Source organism: Dermochelys coriacea, chromosome 10, assembly GCF_009764565.3.
Source record: "Dermochelys coriacea isolate rDerCor1 chromosome 10, rDerCor1.pri.v4, whole genome shotgun sequence".
Classification (NCBI taxonomy): Eukaryota; Metazoa; Chordata; order Testudines; family Dermochelyidae; genus Dermochelys; species Dermochelys coriacea.
In genome coordinates, this window is record NC_050077.1 from 17,827,976 (window position 1) to 17,849,077 (window position 21,102).

The 21,102-nt window shown below is 43.3% G+C and overlaps 2 protein-coding genes across 2 annotated transcripts in view; one reads left to right on the plus strand and one right to left on the minus strand.

Annotated features, from left to right (window-relative positions):
- The first annotated feature begins 2,736 nt into the window (after positions 1-2,736).
- Positions 2,737-16,224, plus strand: GDE1 (glycerophosphodiester phosphodiesterase 1). Its single transcript, XM_038418031.2, has 6 exons — positions 2,737-3,105; positions 8,817-8,992; positions 9,822-9,927; positions 10,710-10,802; positions 13,102-13,313; positions 13,930-16,224. Exons 1-6 carry the CDS (start codon positions 2,872-2,874, stop codon positions 14,075-14,077), a joined length of 969 nt encoding a protein of 322 aa, XP_038273959.1. The 5' UTR covers positions 2,737-2,871; the 3' UTR covers positions 14,078-16,224.
- The window catches only part of TMC5 (transmembrane channel like 5), a 72,401-nt gene continuing 55,991 nt past the window's right edge, over positions 4,693-21,102 (minus strand). The window contains exon 24 of the transcript XR_006274828.1: positions 4,693-4,737. The gene's annotated coding sequence lies outside the window, so the exon portion shown is untranslated. The remainder of the gene's footprint in view (positions 4,738-21,102) is intronic.

Here is a 21,102-nt window from a genome sequence, read left to right on the forward strand (position 1 = left end):
ATACTACAAATCCCAGCATGCAATGCTTCCCCGCCCCCACGTCCTCGCGCTCTCTGACGCAGAGGGTTGCATGCTGGGAATGACAGGTGTCAGAGTAGCAGCCGTGTTAGTCTGGATTTGCGAAAAGAAAAGGAGGACTTGTGGCACCTTAGAGACTAACAAATTTGTTTGAGCATAAGCTTTCGTGAGCTACAGCTCACTTCATCGGATGCATTTGGTGGCAAATACAGTGGGGAGATTTGGGAATGATAGTCTTATTGGGCCCTAAGGTGCTTGCCTCGTTATGGAGCAGGGGTGGGCAAACTATGGTCCCGGGGCCATATCCGACCCTTCAGACGTTTTAATCGAACTCCTTCTGATTCGGGGGCTTGCTCCGTGCAGCTTCCAGAAGCAGTGACAGGTCCCTGCTCTGGCTCCTATGTGTTGGGGCAGCCAGGGGGATCCACACGCTGACCCCACCCCAAGTGCCACCCCTGCAGCCCCCATTAGCCAGCAAACAGGTCCAATGGGAGCTGCAGGGGCGGTGCCTGTGGATGGGGCAGCATGCAGATCCACCTGGCTGTGCCTCCCCATAGGAGCCAGAGAGGGTGCATGCCACTGTTTCTGGGATCTGCTTGAGGTAAGCACCATCCAGAGTCTGCATCCCTAACCCCCTGCCTCAGCCCTGATCCCTCTCCTGCCCTCCAAACCCTTCGGTCCCACCCTCCTGCACCCCAGGGCCTGCACCCCCAGTGGAGCCCTCATCCCCCCCCACCTGCACTCCAGCCCAGAGCCCCCTCCTGCACCCTGAACTCTTCATTCTGGCCCAACCCTAAAGCCCTTACTCCCTCCTGCACCCCAACCCCTAATTTCATGAGCATTCATGGCCTACCATACAATTTCCATTCCAGATGTGGCCCTCAAGCCACGAAGTTTGCCCACCACTGCTATGGAGCATTACATGCAAGGATCTGTAGTTTTGGGTGGGGTGGAGGCTGTGCTGCGCTTCCCACTTAAATATGAAGGTGACTCCCATTTTATATCAGGTGTAGGGAGTCTTGTTTCCTATGCTGTTATTCCCAGAATCACCCTGATTCATAGGTGCTGGAACTAGGGGTGTGGGGCATGCCACCACACCCACTGGCTTGAAGTTCCATCATATACAAAGTTTGAAGTTTGGGTCAATGGCTCTCAGCACCCCCACTATACAAATTGTTCCAGCACCCCTGGGCTGATTTTCAGTGGAATCTTTGCACAGGTCCTAATAACACTTCAAGGGTCCTGAAATCATCACCATCTTTCACAGCATCACAGTAAAGTTCAAGTGGGGTGTCACCACACTGCATTTGAGAGGAGATGATATTTTGATAGACATGGTGATAACATGTCAATGCAGTCTTCAGACAGAGGCATCACTCACACTCCAGTTTTATCCTTTCACACAAGTCATCAGGCCCTCAGACTTTCTCTAAAATGTCATCACTTCTGTCTGTTCTGCAGCCCTGGGTACAACCAGCTGCTAAAGTGTTTAGCAAGCAGGCATGAGGCAGGTGGGTTTGAAAAACACACAGCTGCTGCACTAGCTCAGGCTAAGTCTGCTTAGGTTTGTAAAAACATTGGGGGAGCTAAGCATAGAGGCTAATAATTATCATTAGTAGCAAGAGCCTTACATCAACTACTACTTTAAATCCTCTCTGAGGCTGCTTTATTTAATCTTAAAATAACACAGAACTTGTCAAAAGTTTTTTAAATACTTTTCTGAGCCACTTAATGAATCATTATAAATTATTTCAGTCCTATATGTGTCTGGCTGGTTTTGTCAGCATACAGCCAGCATTATGACCAACTCTAGGCCGATTACGTTGTGGCTTCAATGAGCCAGGCATTACTTGAACTAGTACCTCAGCTATTCCCAACATCTGTTGATGCAGGAGAAGATGAAAACTCGTAACAAAGTCAGTCATAATTTGAGAAAAACTGTATCAGTGTCTGCAGCGTCATTGCAAAACACCTGCATCACCCTGGTTACTAAATGCAGAATTATTATAGGCACTGGATTGCCAAAGTTACAAAATCCAAGTAGTACCAACCACAATGTATTTTTCCTAGAATAAACTAAATTGATGGCCAAACCCTGAGAATACTAGCCAGATATACATAGGTGGCTAATTAAATGGAATTTTATCATGACTCTTCAAAGGCACAAATAGGAATTATTCCACCTCTCAAGATTGTTGTTCTCTTAAAACTACACCTGCGGAAATTAAATGATTGTATGATAATCTCAGCTTTTGAGTAAAAAAAGTAAGTACGTTTCTAGCCCTCACAATTGTAGAGGAAAGCTTGAAAACATGAACAGGGTGCCCCCCTACAGATGCAGGAAACAGAAGACAAAAAGAAGCCAAAGTGCATTTTTTAATCACGATTTTAAGTTGTTCTGGTGTTTTCTTTTAGCATGCTTGACTTATGATTTATTGAACATTAGGGGTTGGCTGCAAGATTCCCCTTTACACCTTTGAACATCCCCCTCTAGACACTTCCAGGAGAGTCTGAGCAGACTCACGCTCTATCAGTGCTGGTGCGACCAGACAAGCCAGCATCAGACAGCGCCCTGTCGCTTCTCCAGATTCTGTCAGACTGTGCTTGAGGCTTGGCTGACGAATATAGGTGTTGCGAGCGCTGGATGGTGATTGGCTGGCGATTGCCAGTGGCTGCTGTTGACTGGCGGATGGCAGAGACCCGTTGGAAGTTGATTGGTGGTTGGAAATCGCTTGCCGGATGCTGATTGGCTGCTGGGTAGCAGTGAGGGTTATTGTGTGATCACGGTGTAAAGGCCCTGGCTCGGATCGGCCGCTGGGGGGGGGGTTTCCCCCCATCCCCTTTCCCGACGCCATGCTGGGCACCTTCACGACGCTGCTGGGGACGCTGCTGGTGCTGAGCCGCAGCCCGCTGCTCTCCTGCCTGCTCACGGGCGGCCTCTACCTGGCGCTGCGGCTCTTCAGCCTGGAGCCCGTCTCCCTGCAGCGGGCCCAGCACGTTCTGCAGCCCCTCGGCACCGCCGCCCGCATCGCCCACCGCGGCGGCGGCCACGACGCGCCCGAGAACACGCTGGCGGCCATCAGACAGGTCAGCCACCGGGGACACCCCCCCCGCGGGCCCCTGGGACACCCCCCCGGGGGACCTCTAGGATGCCCCCCTCGAGCCCTTCCCCCTGCTTGCACACCCCTACCTTCTTCTTACTGAGCCTGCTGCACCCCTCGCTCTGCCTGCCCCCAGGAGTGCTCCCCTGCCCCCAGAGCTATTGCTCTGTGGGGACCCCGCCCTTTGGGAGACCCCACCCCTTCCAGTAGTCACCAGGCCCACCAAACTGACCCTGAGGCCACTGCCTTAATTTCTGGGATGGGACCCCCAGAAGCCCTGTCCCTTTGGGTGCTAGGAGTTACTGTTCTTCACCCCCTGGACCCTCTACTTTTCCTCTGCCCTGGGCTTCCCTGCCCCCCTTTCCTCCCATAGTGGTACCTGCTAGGGCCATGGTTCCCAAACTCTTTACTAAAGCCACCCACCCTTACATTCATACACCCTCTAATCTGGCACTAAAAGAAAAGGACAGATTTCCACTCTATATGGCTAAATTCAGTGCCTTGCATAATGACAGGTTTCAGAGTAGCAGCTGTGTTAGTCTGTATTCGCAAAAAGAAAAGGAGTACTTGTGGCACCTTAGAGACTTAACAAATTTATTTGAGCATAAGCTTTCGGACTGTATTTTCCACTGAATGCATCCGATGAAGTGAGCTGTAGCTCACGAAAGCTTATGCTCTCATAAATTTGTTAGTCTTTAAGGTGCCACAAGTACTCCTTTTCTTTTTGCGAATACAGACTAACACGGCTGCTATTCTGAAACCTAAAAGAAAAGGAGTACTTGTGGCACCTTAGAGACTTAACAAATTTATTTGAGCATAAGCTTTCGTGAGCTACAGCTCACTTCATCGGATGCATTTGGTGGAAAATACAGTGGGGAGATTTATAAACACAGAGAACGTGAAACAATGGGTGTTACCATACATGCTGTAAGGAGAGTGATCACTTAAGATGAGCTATTACCAGCAGGTACGGAGGGTGGGGGGAAGGAAGAAAACCTTTTGTGGTGATAATCAAAGTGGGCCATTTCCAGCAGTTGACAAGAACGTGTAAGGAACGGGGGGGGGGGGGGGGGAATAACATGGGGAAATAGTTTTACTTTGTGTAATGACCCATCCACTCCCAGTCTCTATTCAAGCCTAAGTTAATTGTATCCAGTTTGCAAATTAATTCCAAGTCAGCAGTCTCTCGTTGGAGTCTGGTTTTGAAGCTTTTTTGTTGAAGGATAGCCACTCTTAGGTCTGTAATCGAGTGACCAGAGAGATTGAAGTGTTCTCCAACTAGTTTTTGAATGTTATAATTGTTGCTGATGTGTCCATTTATTCTTTTACGTAGAGACAGTCCAGTTTGACCAAGGTACATGGCAGAGGGGCATTGCTGGCACATGATGGCATATATCACATTGGTAGATGCGCAGGTGGACGAGCCTCTGATAGTGTGGCTGATGTGATTAGGCCCTATGATGGTGTCCCCTGAATAGATATGTGGACAGAGTTGGCAATGGGCTTTGTTGCAAGGATAGGTTCCTTGGTTAGTGGTTCTGTTGTGTGGTGTGTGGTTGCTGGTGAGTATTTGCTTCAGGTTGGGGGGCTGTCTGTAAGCAAGGACTGGCCTGTCTCCCAAGATCTGTGAGAGTGATGGGTCATCCTTCAGGATAGGTTGTAGATCCTTGATGATGTGTTGGAGAGGTTTTAGTTGGGGGCTGAAGGTGATGGCTAGTGGCGTTCTGTTCTTTTCTTTGTTGGGCCTGTCCTGTAGTAGGTGACTTCTGGGTACTCTTCTGGCTCTGTCAATCTGTTTGAATGCATCCAATGAAATGAGCTGTAGCTCACGAAAGCTTATGTTCAAATAAATTTTGTTAGTCTCTAAGGTGCCACAAGTACTCCTTTTCTTTTTGTGAATACAGACTAATACGGCTGCTACTCTGTAATCTGGTACTGCAACCCTAATCCCAGCCTGGTGGGGAGGGAAGGCCCTGGGAGTGGGGGGTTGAAGAGTGAAGTGGTGGCAGTACCTGTCCCATGGGGCTGGGCCCTGCTCCCCGGCTTGGTGACCTGGCACATGGGGTCACAGCGCCACTCAGGAGGAGCAGGTGGACCAAATTTGGGTGAGTGGCATTGTGGCCTAGTGCCCCTCGTATTTGGCAGGGTAGTCAGCCAAACAGGAATGGCACTGCCACTCCATGTACCAGGTTGCAATGCCCAGAGTGGGGAGATGGGCCCAGTGTTGCGGGACAAGAGCCCCCATTATGGGGTGAGTGCATAATGGGCTTATTCTCCAAACTCTTCCCTCACCTTCGTACTTGGCTGGGAGAAGTGTACGTTTGCCTAGGTCCCTGTGACCCATCTAGAACTTTACCGCAACTCACTGGGTCATGACCCACCCTTTGGGAAACACTTTTCTAGGGGTCCTCTCAGCTGGAGGTGCCTCCCAACTTGAAATAGTCAGTGGCGGGGAGAGACAGAAAATTATGGACAATATGACATTAACAGATGCAGGGCCATCCCAGATGCTGCCAGGATGGTACCGGGGAGGGCTTTCTGCTACTCCCACAAACTCCAATTTTGGGTCATATTTGGAATAAATAGCTCTACTTCCCCTCTCTGCTTTCAAAGCAGCAGCAAATTAAACTGGACCAAATTCCTGTCATTTTCACTGCTTCCCTCAGAGGTCTGAATAATAGAAACTGAAAGAGTGGTCTGGTTTCACTTTGCTGTTTGAGAAAGCTATGAGCAGCAGAAATAGATGTGTGGTAAATACTGTATATTACTTTTTTTGCTTTTAAATCAGTTTGGCATAGTAGCGAACAGAATAATCCAACTTTTATTTTGAATTGGATGTGAAAAAACATTCTAACAGAGAGATGCCAACAATTTAAATGGTAATTTTATAAAATGTATTAACCTTTTCAGTAAAAAAATATGTTCACTTATCAAATTATGAAAGGGAGAAAAGTGATGGTCACGGGCACAGCTGATGTTCCTAAAACTCATGCTTTGGGGTTTCAGCCAATAACCCCCCAGGGGTTAGGATGGGATTTTTCCCTCCCAGTGTATTCTGGGAGGTTTATCTCCTCCTTCTGAAGCATCAAGGATAGACACAGCTGGAGACTGGAAACTGGGCAGGGTGGGCCAGGGCTCTGACCTGGCACTGAGTATTCTGTCTCTTTCAGATGCATAGCTGGCTGGTTCTTGCTCAGATGCCCCAGATCTAACTGATTCGCATATGTGGAATTAGGAAGGAATTTTCTACCAGGTCAAATCTGCAATGACCTTGAGGTGTTTTTGCTTTCATTTGCATGTGTACGTCACTTGCTGAGATTATCTGAGTGTACCTCATTTAATCATTTCTGTGCCACGGCAGTGGCCTCAAGCACTGATGCACCTCAGTCCCTCCCATCCTCAGTCTGTGGCACAGAATAGTTTAATCTCCTGTGGGTCTCATTTACTTGGTCTCATTTCCATTGCTGGATTTAGTGTGCGGGTGCTGTTGGTGGCCTCTGATATACAGGTGGTCAGACTAGATGATCTAGTGTTCCCTTCTGGTCTTACACTGTATGACTGACTATATTTTTGTTTTAAAATTTTAATAGCAAAATTTATTTATAGGACTATCTGCAGGGAGTACACATCACCAGAAATCAAATCATAGCAGTAAAATTCCACAACAATCAAAATTTCAACACTTACTGTTTTTCCATTTCTAAAAATCATAAACAAATTGTTGCCTGAAATCAAGCAAAAGATTGCAATTCAAGGTGTGATAAACAAATAAAAGTCTACAAGCAAATGGGAGTGATTTAGTGCAAACTAATCAACAAACCATAGGGATTAAGTAGAGCAGCTAAAACCAAACAGAGACAACAAGGGAATTATTATATACATACTTGTGAATCATTGTGTAAATATAGTAACTAACTGTTGCCCGAGACACTCCAGAGCAAACTTGGTACACGACAGAATGAATTTGGAAATTACAAAGTAGATGCTGTTTACTATTCTAATGTCAGTGTTGTTCAGTTACTCAGGCTACACTTCTCCCCAAGGAGATAAAGGGAAGAAAATTCTGGAAATGTCAGTAGTCAAACTCTTCTTGCTAAATATCTCAAAACATCTCTGTGACTGAGCTACCATATCCTGTAAATATAAGCCCAGCAATATTTAAGTGCTGAAAACAGGAGATCTGTACAAAAGGCATATCTTTCTTGGAATGGGGAATAAAGGGGATGAGCAAAAGAAGGGAAGATGGATTAGTCAAGAGCAAAAACTATGCATGCATTCCACCCTCTGTATTGTAAAATTCAGTTTTAGGATGTCTTGGGCTAATCATTCTCTAATTCTCTAAGGACTGTCCTAAGATTCGGCAAGTACTATAAAACAAAGAGTTAAAACAGGATCATTTTAGATCAAGGGTATTCAAACTTTTCATTGTGTGGACCACCTTCCTACTTAATCATAATCTTGCCTCGTCTCCTTGGTGACTGTTGTATAAAAGTTGTATAGGTACAGTTAACATTAAGATCCAGGTAGCTCTCTGATTTTATGAACTTGCAAGTGTACAATAGAAACTGATCCTACTATCTCCCAGTATTGTGGAGAAGGGTACAAATTCCGATCACTTACCCACAGGCAGCTAAAACTTGTAATCTAGTCCATCTTGAAAAGTGTCCCGATTTTCTAGTTTTGATCTTGTCTCAAATAAATTAAAATAAAATAAATTTTTTGCAGATATGATTCTGAAGTCTCCATTTCTTCTTCTGTTTTAGGCTACTGTGTTAGACTCTCACTTTTATTCTCTTGTTTTCATAAATTCAAGTGGGATTTGATTAAATTTGTCTTTGTTTTCATGTAAATCAGAATGCCCCTGCCACCACTATCTTGAAACTGAGATTCTGTAATTTATTTCAAATTCAAGTAAAAATTACCAGATGATATAAAGCTTGTTCACAAAGTTGTTGTTGTTGTTGTTTTTCCCCAAGGAGGGAGAATGGGAATTTCTTCCACTTTAATTTTACAATAGAAATATCTAAGATCTCAAATACTGTATTGGATGAAGGGATTAATTCAGTCTATCTTTGGAGAAAGAAATATTATATGAAGTCTATATTTAAAATACCTCGTATTTGATGGACCAAGAATATTTTTCAGGGGAGAAAAAAAGCCACAATGAGGGATCCTTTTCTTCTGCTGCTAATAACGGTTGCCCCATGTCATGCCTGTTATGCATGGTGGAAAAGTAAGTTGCCAAATTCTCTTCTATTACATGTCTTGGTTACTTGGCCCAAGATAATTGGTTTCCACCTTAACTCAGACAAATTCCCACAAGCCTGGACTGCTTCCCAATTAAGATCCATTGCCCTGACTAATTTATCCTGATAGGATAAATCTAATTTATTTACTGTGGCTAGGCCATGGGTAACCAGGACATCACCCGCTGGCTGTGGGGTAGAGATAGGGTTGAGTTCCTTCCCTTCACATGTATTTTGCTCAGCAATTTACCATTTGGAGTATAGGACATATCTTCATATTAGATCTATAAATGCAGGCCTCATAAGAATTTAGCTAAAGTCCACTGTGTTTTGTGGGCTGACAAATCTTAGAGCATATAGTAGCCTGGCATCTGTATTAGAATATAAAGTAAGCATTGTAGCACCCACTTTTATATTTATATTCAAATAGTTTTTGTCTTTTGTTTTAAAGGCAGCTGAGAATGGAGCCACAGGCGTGGAGCTAGACCTTGAATTCACTGCAGATGGCATTCCCATTCTAATGCATGATGATACAGTAGAAAGGACAACTGATGGGTCTGGGAGTTTACGTGACTTTACATTTGAAGAAATTAGGAAGCTTAATCCATCTGCAAAACATAGACTATGGTAAATGATCAGCAACAGTCTACTAGTACTTCTACTTGTTTCTGAAAATGTTTTTACAGTACCAAAACAACCATCATAGATAAAATTTGACTTTGACCCATCCATGACTAAAAACCCCTTGAAACTTTCTAACACATACGTGGTGCCTCCTACCCATGTTGGAGGCAGATCAGAATCTGTCTCCTTGCCCCTTCGTGGAGTGGGAATTATGAAGCAGAACTGAATGATTTTGATTTTAAGGATGAGATTCTCCAACATCTAATGCATAAGCAGCATTAACCTCAATTTAATCTTAACCAAACGCTTTTTAGGACAGGGTTTGGTCTGAAAAACACTTGATATGTTGGGACTATTGCTACTTTTCAAAGCTTGCTGGGGTAGCTATTTCTAAAGTAAATTTTATTGACACATCTCTTGATTAGATTTGTTTATTTAAATGATCATTTGTATCTTTGTATGAACGGTGGGATGACTCATTTTTTCTAAAACATAAGGGTTAAACAGTTGGAAAGGAATTACTTGGAGTTCTAAGAAGGTCTCAGATAAGACCTTTGATCTTGACATAAGGTACTAATTATCTCCATTTTTGCAATCTGTAGACAAAGAAATATGTACACTTGCTGGAATATTTACAAGAAGAAGTCTTCTAAAATGTTACTATGAAAGATCTTTTTTTCTGAGGGACCTCCATTAGTTTATACATTTGGTGTTTTTAATTTAATATACTCTACACCTCGGCACAATTCAAATGGAATCTTTCCTTTCTCTTTGTTCTTGGAGTTCTCCTGGATTGGGTGCATTCCACTGAACTCCTCATACCTTTCTGTAGGAGAGATTTCCGTGGTGAAAAAGTACCAACTTTGAAAGAAGCCGTTTTGGAATGTATGCATTATAACCTCATAATCTACTTCGATGTCAAAGGCCATGCAAATCAGGTATTTTTGCTAAGAGTGCGTCACTCACCATTTCATTGGATTGCTCCCATTGAATTCCATGGCACTACTCCCTTTAACTTCAGTGAGAGAGGTCTTGGGCCTGTTCTTGCAGAGAGTTAAGTTTGGTTTTATAAAACTGAGACAACTTTTTCATGCTTTATTCTTTCCATTCCATTGAACAAGGACGCTGACAAGCGTAATTAGAACATAGCTCACTGGCATGTTGGGCTCTGGTAATGTCAAAAGTATGCACTGAATCTAAGTGAATGAATAACTGTGTCCTCCCTGCCACCTAGTTGTGTGGAAGAAGAGAAATCACGATGGGCTATCCTGACAGGGGGTACTTTTGGTAGGTAATGGTTGGCTTGTTCATAAGCTGTATAGTTTTTCTCTGACATGATATATAGAAAAAATGTTTTCTTTCAAAACCAAACCACAGTTAATGCGGCAAATGTTTTATAGCAATAGACCTTGTCAGGGGTGTGTATCTCTTAGCGCACTTCCTGGCTATTGAAAGCATTCTGCATGAGGCATGCACAGTATGATAAATACTGTACATCCTTTTATGCTGCAGTCTATGAATGTTGCATAACAAATAACGTCTACGGACTTTGAGCAGTGGACAAACTTAAATGCTGCTTTCCTCCTTCCCCTTTCTAATTCCAACCCCCCTAGGTAAAAAAACAACGCACTTTAGTGCGGTCTTTCTGTATCCTAATGAACTCTTTAAATTTTACCTATGACTACAATGTACCTTCTATGAATTTATCTTTCATTGATAGGCAGTTGATGCCCTAAAACTCCTCTATCTGGAATATCCTCGTTTGTACAACAGTAGCATTGTCTGCTCTTTCATACCAGAGATCATCTATAAGGTAAAACTTCCTAAAGGTTTATTTTGGTTTTTTAGTTTTATGTACACCATGTCACAATCACTGTAATATGATGAGTATACTCTTGTAGAGAAGTGCAACTCCAGAGTACTTGGGGATCATTCTTAAGTAATTAAGAACACACTTAAAAGTCGATGTTGAAATGAGGGGAGGACTGGGGTATTCGATTCTCAATCCTCATATACCCGCACTCACCATTGCCACCTTTTCAGACCCTTCCATACTGATTAGATAAATCTTGAATAACTCCCCCTCCCCTAAGAATTACACTGGTAAAGTTTCATTAGCTTAAAAGTGACACTAAGTGATATTGACACTGAGGTGCCAAAGTATCTGTTAACAGATTACACCTGTGTCAGATTATTATGGAAGTTTAGTTTATATTCAAATAAATTGTCTCCTAATTCCCATTATTTGTCATCCCCTTCCTCCATGTGCATGGTTCCCTTGCTCAGCTGTCTATTTCCCCTCCCTTCTTACCTTACAGAATCATAGCATGCCTGAATTTTTCTCTTTTTGTCCTCCTCCTTTGAGTCTTTCCCTTTTTGTTCCATATTTTCCTACTTTCCTTACTACTTCCTTTGCTATCTCCTCTCTCTTCTTTCCTCCCTCTTGTCTCGTTTTCTCAGCTACTTCCCCTTCCCAATCCCTTGTTGCTTTACTTACCTTCCATCTGTTCTTCTGCTTCAAGCTCAGTGATAAAGTGAAATTAACAACACACTTGATGCACGATACTAATACTGCTTTGTGTATTGTTAATTTCATTTTACTGCTTGCTTTGCAACAGGATGAGGTGGAGCTGAAATTAAACATGCCTGCACTGATGCATAAGTTTCTGGCTAAGAGATTGGTAACAATGGGGACCTGTGTGAAGTATGAGGGTCAGGTTTTTGGTTTTTTTTGTTTTTTAATTGATTTTTAGTAACTTTCTATTTGTATTAATACCTTATTAAGTTAAAAAATAGTTAATTCTAACTCATCATTTTCCATTTATGCTGTTTGTTATTTTGCATGCTTCATTAAGCTTGGCTAGTGAAGATAGATTTGTTCACACTCTACCTCCTGCACTAGTAGGATGTTGCAATGTTTGGGATGTAAGCCGTGCAAGGAAATGTCCAGCTCTAAACATGCATTTCATTTTTTATTTAAATAGCATGAAAACACTTCTCTTGGATCTTATAAAACAACATCAGTGTTGGGCTTATGCTACTTAATAGCAATCAAGAGCCCCAAGTTAAATAGCTGAAACTCAGTTTCCTCTGTTTACTTGTGAGGCCTCAGTTTAGAGTTGCAGGATTGTTCTGTAACAGCTGGTGACATCACAAGGTATTACCTGAAACAGGCTCTTTAGTAAGTGTAGGAGAAACTGCATTAATATAAATGCACTGGCAATTTTGAACTATTAAACCACTTTCCATTAATGATTTGGGATATTAAGATAAAATTCTTATTCTTATTAAGGCTTTGCATTTCATCTGTGTGTATAATAAAATAAATAGAAGATAGAACACAGACCAGTTAGAATTGTGTGGCAATCTGTCCTAGTTATTACAAAAGTTGAAGACCACTAGGTTTCAGAAACTGCTCTTTGAAACTCTGTATTTGGTAGTGTTAAATTGCCATTTTCTGAAGTGATTTTCAATACAGTTCAGTCTGTTTTAATTTAAATACAGCTTAGTCAGTGAGGACATACTGGGTCAAACAACCTTTAGAGAATTTACAAACTGGTCTAGATGAATCACAGAATATCAGAGTTGGAAGGGACTTCAGGAGGTCATCTAGTCCAGCCCCCTGCTCAAAAGAGGACCAATCCCCAATTAAACTGTCTAGCCTCCTAAACAGCATGCTAAGCTGTATTTATACAGAGACTAAAGTTGTACTCTTGTCAGTATCTGCATGTCAACCATTAACTTCAAGCAAGCCAAAGTTTGAGACTAAAGACCCTACCTTACCTTCCTTGCACACAGATAATTCCCATTGATTTAAATGGGAGTCTTGTGTGCACAAGCAATGCAGGATTCAAGCCTTAACATAAGTGTCACTTATTCAATGAAGGGATTACAGAGGGAAACAATACAAGCAGTTGCAATAAATAGTTTCAAAACCAGGTTGAACAACATCTTGGAGGAAAAAGAATTCTGCTAGAACTGCAAATTCACAAACTAGTGCCTCTCATCCCTTCATCTTCAAATGTTCGTTTGCAAATCTGTCTAATCTAGAGTGTGGCCCTGGCAATTTGGCATCATCTGCTAAGTACAACTTTCTCACCTTGTTCTTCCAGATGAGGAAATCTGATAGGAATGTTGTTGCAGCGTTAACACACAGGCCCTGGAGCCTTAGTCATTTTGGAGATGGGAAGCCTCGTTTTGATTGCTTTTGGAAGCATTATGGATATATGATGATGGACATCATTCTGGACTGGAGCCTGCACAACTTCTTGTGGTACCTGTGTGGGGTTTCAGCTTTCCTCATGCAGAAAAATTACATTTCACAGTAAGTGCTGAAACATAAATTTTCAGGAGGAGCTAACGTATCCAGAGGTAATCCTGTAATAAAATAGGGAGGAAGAGGTAAGGTGGGACCATGATTTAGAAGAGTCTGATGTACATGAACACCAGAATCTCTAGTCAGTGTACTTGTGCTGTTTTAAACAGGTCTCCTCTTCAATAATATATGCAATTTTATTTTTTCATATTTATAATCTCTGTCCTCCCCATTCATATTTTTACCCCCACTGCTATACCTTAAGTTAAAATAAAAGAGGGAAATTTGTTGCTGTTGCTTTTTTGTAAAGGGATATTGTAGAAAGGTGGAATGTGGTCTCTGCAGAGCAGGTAGTCAATAGGCAGACCATAGGCCAAATCCAGACCTCCAGATGTTTTTGAACAGACAAAGAAGTCTTTTTAAGTACTTATTATCATTATTACTATTTTTTCTGGCATCTGGACCTTGACTATACTTGAACCTAGAAATGTGGACCTTGGTTCAAAAAAAAATAGACTACCCCTGCTGTGGAGAATGTATATTGTATAGGAAAGCTATTTGTTTTAGTCTGTGTTCATGGTAGTCTTGTAAGGTGTTCTCCTTACAGTATCTTTGTTCTTTACAGAGAGTATGTGAGGCAGTGGTCTTCACGAGGCGTTCAAGTGGTTGGCTGGACAGTGAACACCTTTACAGAAAAAATGTACTATGAGACCATCCTTGAGACCAGTTACATCACAGACAGCTTGGTAGAGGACTGTGATCCTCACTATTAGACTTATGCTGTATGGGACTCTTAAATATGCCATCCTGGTTCAGGCAGATCGGAGTTCAGCACCAGAGGGCTCCAAAAATGCAGATGAAGCTGCATACGTAGGTTGGGTTTTTTGCTTGTACTGTATGATTGGATCTTTAATCACAGCAAACCCTTCTGTCATGCTACTAGACAGAGACTGAGTCACAATCAGCATTAGTGCTGGGGAGAAATGTTGCGTGCCTCTCCTATCAGTTTTGATCAACTGATTTGGTAACCAGTAGTACAGGCAGGTGGCTTATAAGTCATCTAATCAAACTGTTTCTTTACTTGATTTCATCCTTGATTTTAAGTCGTCAGCAGCTTTTGAAGGCCTAATTTTAAACTGTAAATTAAACAATCTGCTCCTCAAATAACTAATAGTGGGGGGTACCTCTACCGCAATCTTAAGAGCAGATGGTAGATGTATTCCCATACCATAACTTTGAATACAATATGGTCAGTTAATGTAGCAGTGAAGTATATTCACTCTCTAACAGGCTGGAAAGGATGGATATTCTGTACTCTTACAGCATGGAGAGACTATAGGTGTCACTGTTCTGGGAAAACACTGCACTAAAACCTTGTAGGTAAACTTGAGTATCTCCTTTTACTTCAGTCTTAAACTTGACCTTAAAAAGGGGGGAGGGAAGTTAGAAAGGTTCTTCCTTCTGATGATACTATAGCTGAATCATTCTTCCTAAACAGAGGCTGTAGAGCTGCTGTTAGCCATAGGCTAAGCAATAGCTGAAACACTTTTGTTGTTGCTGCTAAATTGTTTGCACAGATAAAGGGATAGAAGGGCTTTGTGACGGGGTTCCCTCACCACTCATGGCACAGCCTCCTGGCCGTCATGGGGAGTAGCTCTGCGGGGGCTTCACCCTCCTCAGCACTCGCTCTACCCATCTTCTCTCAGAGCAGCATTTTCTGGTTTGTGGCTTGGTCCTCCGGCCAGGTCACTCAGTTCCTCCCTTTCCAGGGAAATCACAGTCCTTCTAGACCAGCTGTCTCTCTGATGTCTCCAGTGCTGTGTCACTACCCAGGCCCACCCTCTACACTGGGTTCCAGCCCAGGGACCCTATAACATGCAGCCAAGGCCTGTACTGTCCTAGCCCTTGTTGCTGTTTCCCTGGGCTGCTTCCTACAACCTTCCTCCTCATAGGAATACTGCAGACTACCTCCCTGTAGCCCCTTCTACTCTCAGCTCCTGGGCTTTATAGAGGCCCCTCCTGTTCCTGCCCAGCTGGGCCTGCTTTAATGAACCCCTGCTCCTTAGCTCCTCCAGCAGATACAGCCTGGGGAGTTAATTGGCCTGCCTGTCATCTTAACCCCTCAGTCCTGTGTGGGGTGGACATGCCATCACATACTCTGTTCCTCAGGCCTACAACCCACAGGGCTGTGGTGGCCTCCTGCCCTGAATTTCCTTGAGCTTTGCCCGCAGGTCATCCTTCTCTTGTTCTGTCTCCTCCACCAGGAGACACAAATTATGCTGGTCGTCCGAGGCATCCCTATAGTTTTCGTTTTGGAACTCTAGATCTTCTTCAGCTATTCACAGGGCTTGCTCTTCTGCTGCTAGCTTCCCCTATAGCTCCTTCACTTGTCCCCCACCGGCTCCCTCAGGCTTTGAATTCCCACCATAACTTGCTCTGCTTCAGTGTTCATTCCTATGTGTGTGGGCCCTCTCCAGTCCAGTCATCTGTTAACCTCCTTACTACCTCCTCCTGGGTGTGTGGGATGACCACCTGCCGGGTCCATAGTGATTGCTGCTGTCTCTATCCTGACAGTCTCCGGCATGCTTTGGTCCCTGGACACCCCCTCTTTATTTTCTATTTCACTGGAGTCCATGAAATACCCTTTTGCTATCCCGCCCTTTCTTAAGGGGGCAGTGCCTGCTTATATGGCCAACCTCACAACACCCAAGGCAAACTCTTTGCCTTGTGTTAGCAGTAGTCTTCCAATTAGCCTTCTTCTGTCCAGCCCCTTCTCCTGGGCTAGTCTTCACCTCATAGCTCATATGTGGGCATCCCTTCTTACTCCTGGGGGGATTCTGCACCAAAATATTCAAAATTCTGCAGCAAAAAATTCTGCATACTTTGTCAAAATAATGCAATATAATCACACCAGTTTCAATTGTTTTGGTGATTTTATTTAAACTACAATACAGAAAAATCACAATACTATTCAGCATTTCCTACACACATGAAAGTTAAGTTACATACACTCGGTAACTAATACCCTGCATTCAAGTTATAATCCTGGATTTTCATTTAAATTACATTACAGAACACCAAACAGGAAAAAAAGATAGAAAAGAAAAGTAGAATGTCATTTTAAATTGCCCAGACTTTCACACATGAAAATCATACAGTTTTGCTAATCATTGTCCTGGACCTGGCTGGGTACTTTGGGAAGGGGCTTGGTTCTGATTGTCCTGACATTTTATTGACTGTTTGGTAAATATTTTATTTGCCCTAAAATTCTTTTTTTTTTTTTTTTTTTTTTTTTTTAATTAAAATGGGTAAGTAACATAAATCCTGAGCTGTAATCTAATCCCACTGTGCCACTTTGGCACAGGAAAAAAGTGAGTACATAGATCTTCCTAGCTGCAGATTCCCTTACTGTCATTTATAATAAGGCTCCTTTACATCACTCTGGCAATGTAGGGGCATTAAAACTTTCACAGGTTTTATGCTCCTGGGGGAATTGACTGAGAATGGGAACTGTTAACTAATAATAGCAACATTAACATTGTCAGGCTGCTACATTTCTGCCTCAGAGAATGAGATCAATTAACCATCAACAGCAACTTTAACAGTGTTACTAACTACACAGTCAGGCTGCTAGTGCCTCAGAGAATGAATCAATTCACTGAGGTAGGGCTGCTACATTTGTGCCCCTAGCCTACCTCCTGCATAATAAAAAGCCCTAGCCTTCCATGCCAGTGAGCTGCAGTAGCAAGGGAGAGGGACAGTCTCTCTCAGTGGCACACACGTATGCCCAGCCTCCTTTCTCCCCCCCAACCCCCCGCCATGGTGATCAGCATGCCTAGCCTCCTCTTCCCTCCACCCCCCGAGGCTGCTCCAGGCACGCTGGAACAGATGCGCTACCAGGGAAGAGGCATGTGTTCCCCAGCAGATTTTTTTTTTTTCTGCACAGGTGGCAAAGAAAAATGCAGGCCATATGAATTGTGTGCCCCCACAAGGGCGCAGAATCCCCCCAGAAGTACCTTCTGTAGCCAAGCAAAACATGCCCCTCCTTTTCCTGTCCCCACAGGTAGGACTCTTTGGGTCTTTGTTTTCCTGCCTTCTGGGTGAGGCTTCTTGTCCCTGTAGAGGTAGGGGCATTCCCTTTTTAGGTTTCCCCTTCGTCCACAGGCATAAGACTGCTTTGGCTAGCCTCTGGTCTCCTTGCCGTGGCACCTCTCTTCCAATCTCGTTCCCTGAAGCCTCTACTAATTTCTTCCCACAGGACCTTAAATAAAGACAGCTGCTGTTTAGCCAGCCATGTCAAATAGTCTGGAACCCATTGTCGAATAGTCTGCAGGAACCCATGTGCCTCCCGTTGCCTCTGTTGATTCTCCAGCACTTGCCTCAGCTGGATCTGTCCCTGCTTTTTGTCATTCCCCTTCTGCAGGGGTACCGACTCTAGAGTACAGCCTGGGAGGTTACAAGTGCTCTCTGCAAAAAAGGCTTCTGCGTACTGTGGCTCCATTGTCTCTCTGTTGTATGGTTGTGGACACCTTATGCATTCCTTTACAGTCCGCTCAAGTCTCTCAGCCTCCCCTTGTATCTGGGTCAATTGTTGCACAGTCTTTCACAGAGGGCCTTGTATTGGGGTGACTCTTTGCTTGGCCACTTGTGATGGGGTTCCTTCACTGCTCGTGGCCGTCCTGGGGATTAGTTCTGTCAGGTGCTGTGCCCTCCTCAGCGCTCTTTCTACCTGTCTTCTCTCAGCCTGTAGCCCCTCTCGCTCTCAGAGTGGCAGCTTCCAGTTCGAGGCTTGGCTCTTCAGCCAGGTCTCTGAGTTCCTCCCATTCTGCGGAAATCACAGTCCTTCTGGACCAGCTGTCCAGCTTACATCTCCAATGCCCTGTGGCTGGTAGGGGAACCCAAGCTTGCGCTCTACATTGGGTTCCAGCCTAGGGACCCTATAACATGCAGCCAAGGCCTGTATTGTCCTAGCCCTTGCTGCTGTTTCCCTGGGCTTCTTCCTACTTATCTGGCTTCACACTTCTGTAAAAATCAAACTGGTTTAGACCTTGTAATAAGCAAGTCAGACAGTTCAGGGTTAGTTTATAGTACGGCAGGTATGCCTCATATATTATGAGTAGCATCCATGAGAGTAGGTTTGATACTTTTCCTAATGTTGTTCTTGTTATGAGTACCACTAAATGATCAAACTGTTGTAGCTGCACCCTGGGGTGAAACCTGTAGCTAGAGGAGAGAATTCATGAATGGCACAGCCCTGCAAGGACGCATGTGTGGGGAGGAGATAGAGCTACTGTAAAATAAGGGTGCCCAAGTATCAATTTTATACCTTATCTTCAGGACAAAATGTCACTTCCATGTCATTTAAAAGTAGAGAGACTTAAAACCAGCTGTTTACCTGCTGTTGTTGGTGATCATTGAGATTTAGCCAAATGGGCTAACTTTTAACCAATAGATGTGTAACTATGTATTTTCAGATTAAAAAGGGTAATTGCATATTTGAGCATGCAGGCTAGCCTCTTGCATTAGAACTCTACCTTTCCCTGTCCCGTGCCCCCTGTCAGCACAGATACAGCACTGCACGAGTGGCTAGCTGCTTTCTTGAGACCCAGGTGGTGGGAATTGAGTAGCATTCCCTGTCAAAGCTAGGATAAAAAGAAAAGGAGTACTTGTGGCACCTTAGAGACTAACAAATTTATTTGAGCATAAGCTTTCGTGAGCTACAGCTCACTTCATCGCAGTGATGAAGGCCTACCTTGCTTGTCACCATGAAAGGTTTTCCTCCTTCCCCCCCCCCCCCCCTTGCTGCTGGTCATGGCTCATCTTAAGTGATCACTCTCCTTACAGTGGGTATGATAAAACCCATTGTTTCATGTTCTCTCTCTCTGTGTGTGTGTGTGTGTGTGTGTGTGTGTGTGTGTGTGTGTGTGTGTGTGTGTGTGTGTGTGTGTGTGTGTGTAAATCTCCCCACTGTATTTTCCATCAAATGCATCCGATGAAGTGAGCTGTAGCTCACGAAAACTTATGCTCAAATAAATTTGTTAGTATGTAAGGTGCCACAAGTACTCCTTTTCTTTTTGCGAATACAGACTAACACAGCTGCTACTCTGAAAGCTAGGATAGCAGACTGAGAGGATCAGCTGTCCAATTCACTCGATTTTATATTTAAATGATGCCTGATACTCATATGCTACATGTCACTGTTGGGTGAAATCACTTTCTTCATAGACTATAGCATATCTCATATGACCAATCAGGGATTAAAATCTACCTCAATAGATTAGGTAAAGTCAGTGTTTTGTGCCCAATAACTAATTGTGTATACAGTTCTATTGCACCACTTGACTTAGATGAAAGCTGCATGTAATGTAGGAACTAACAAGTTGATTAAAGAAGGGATAGGTGCTCATGTGGGTATTATAGCAGCAGAAAATAGTGACTAATTGTGTACTGCATCTGTGGTAGGGCAATAGATGTAAAACACAAGTCCCTGCTGAGGAACTTCTATGAACTGACAAAGGTTGCTTATTTTCAAGAGTTATTCTCTCAGCCTTAGCAGCTTGTCTTCAACTTAGTCCTTGTGTAAGCCAGCCATTGCACAATGAATCAAAGGCTGAAGTCATAAGACATCTCCCAGAGAATACCATGGTTGGTAACAATATACACATGTATGCACCGAATCCACTTTTAATAAAATATTCTCTTCAAGTGACAGTTTCTCTTGTGTCTTTCATTCAGAGGTCTGTAGAAAACTTAACTAATGTTAAGCAGAAAGCTTCCTTTCCCCTATCCAAGTTACTAACACGTAGATACTTCTAAATAGATTCTGCTGTAACACTTGCCTCCTCATTAACTACTCCTAGACTGAGACTAAAGAATCTGTACTAATCTTATCATTGTAAGGTGAGTTGGTATGAGCTATTTTGTCTGGTAGCTGTCCTTGCACTACTTTCTAATTAAAAGTCATTGAGCTGAATGGCATTAAGTGGAAAAGACTAGTCTTCTTTTCTTCTGCCATTATAAACAATGATCTTCCAAATATAGCTTGCTCCACTAAGGTTGTCTGATGCTTTCTTCCTGAAGAAATACTTGGAAACACTGCCTATGGCACTATGCCATTACTGTAGTGGACAAGATGATGATTCTTACAGAAGCTGTACCTCAGGTAAGAAGTTAATGACAGGAGATAATTTGTATGACAGTCTCTTAACACAGCAGTACCCTGGCAGAGTGGAGTTGAGCATCTTTTGTAAGTGGACCAGTGCCCATATGAGCAAGATGTACAGTGGAATGAAAATAGTTCTTTCCCTTAAAGCTTCTTAAAATTTGATCAAGTAAAGCACATGTAGGTTTGCTACTGTGAAGTTATCTTAAATGGGGCAAGCCTACTCAATTTTGTAATGTTAATGGTGGAGAAAAAAGCATCTTTCCTAGTGGGCATTAAGGTCATATACTTGAATAAATTTGGCAGTTGTGTCACAAGCTGCTATTTTTGTCTCCTTCCAGAACCAAGTACATGTGTTAATCCTCATTTTAGAACTAGCTGCAGACCTTGGCTCAAGATTTTTATCTTTCAGTTTTATTTTAATTATAAAAAACATCTTAGGCCGTTGGGGTGGAGCAGATATGAGAATTGCAATGTGTTCTAGAAAACTCTCTTTTCTGGAAGGTTCACTTGAGATGGGAAGAGGGCTGAATGCATTTTGCAAATTAACAGTTTTAGTTAGACCACTTGACAGGAGTAGAAGCTGCTGTACCCTAGACCAGTGGCTCTCAACCTTTCTGGACTATTGTACCCCTT

What these genes read in the sequence shown, in the direction of transcription:
- GDE1 (XM_038418031.2), top strand. Translation starts at nt 2,872, where the DNA reads ATGCTGGGCACCTTCACGACGCTGCTGGGGACGCTGCTGGTGCTGAGC. An exon ending in TCAAAGGCCATGCAAATCAG is followed by an intron (nt 9,928 to 10,709) that starts GTATTTTTGCTA and finishes TTTCATTGATAG; the next exon opens with GCAGTTGATGCCCTAAAACT. An exon ending in TACCAGAGATCATCTATAAG is followed by an intron (nt 10,803 to 13,101) that starts GTAAAACTTCCT and finishes TTGTTCTTCCAG; the next exon opens with ATGAGGAAATCTGATAGGAA.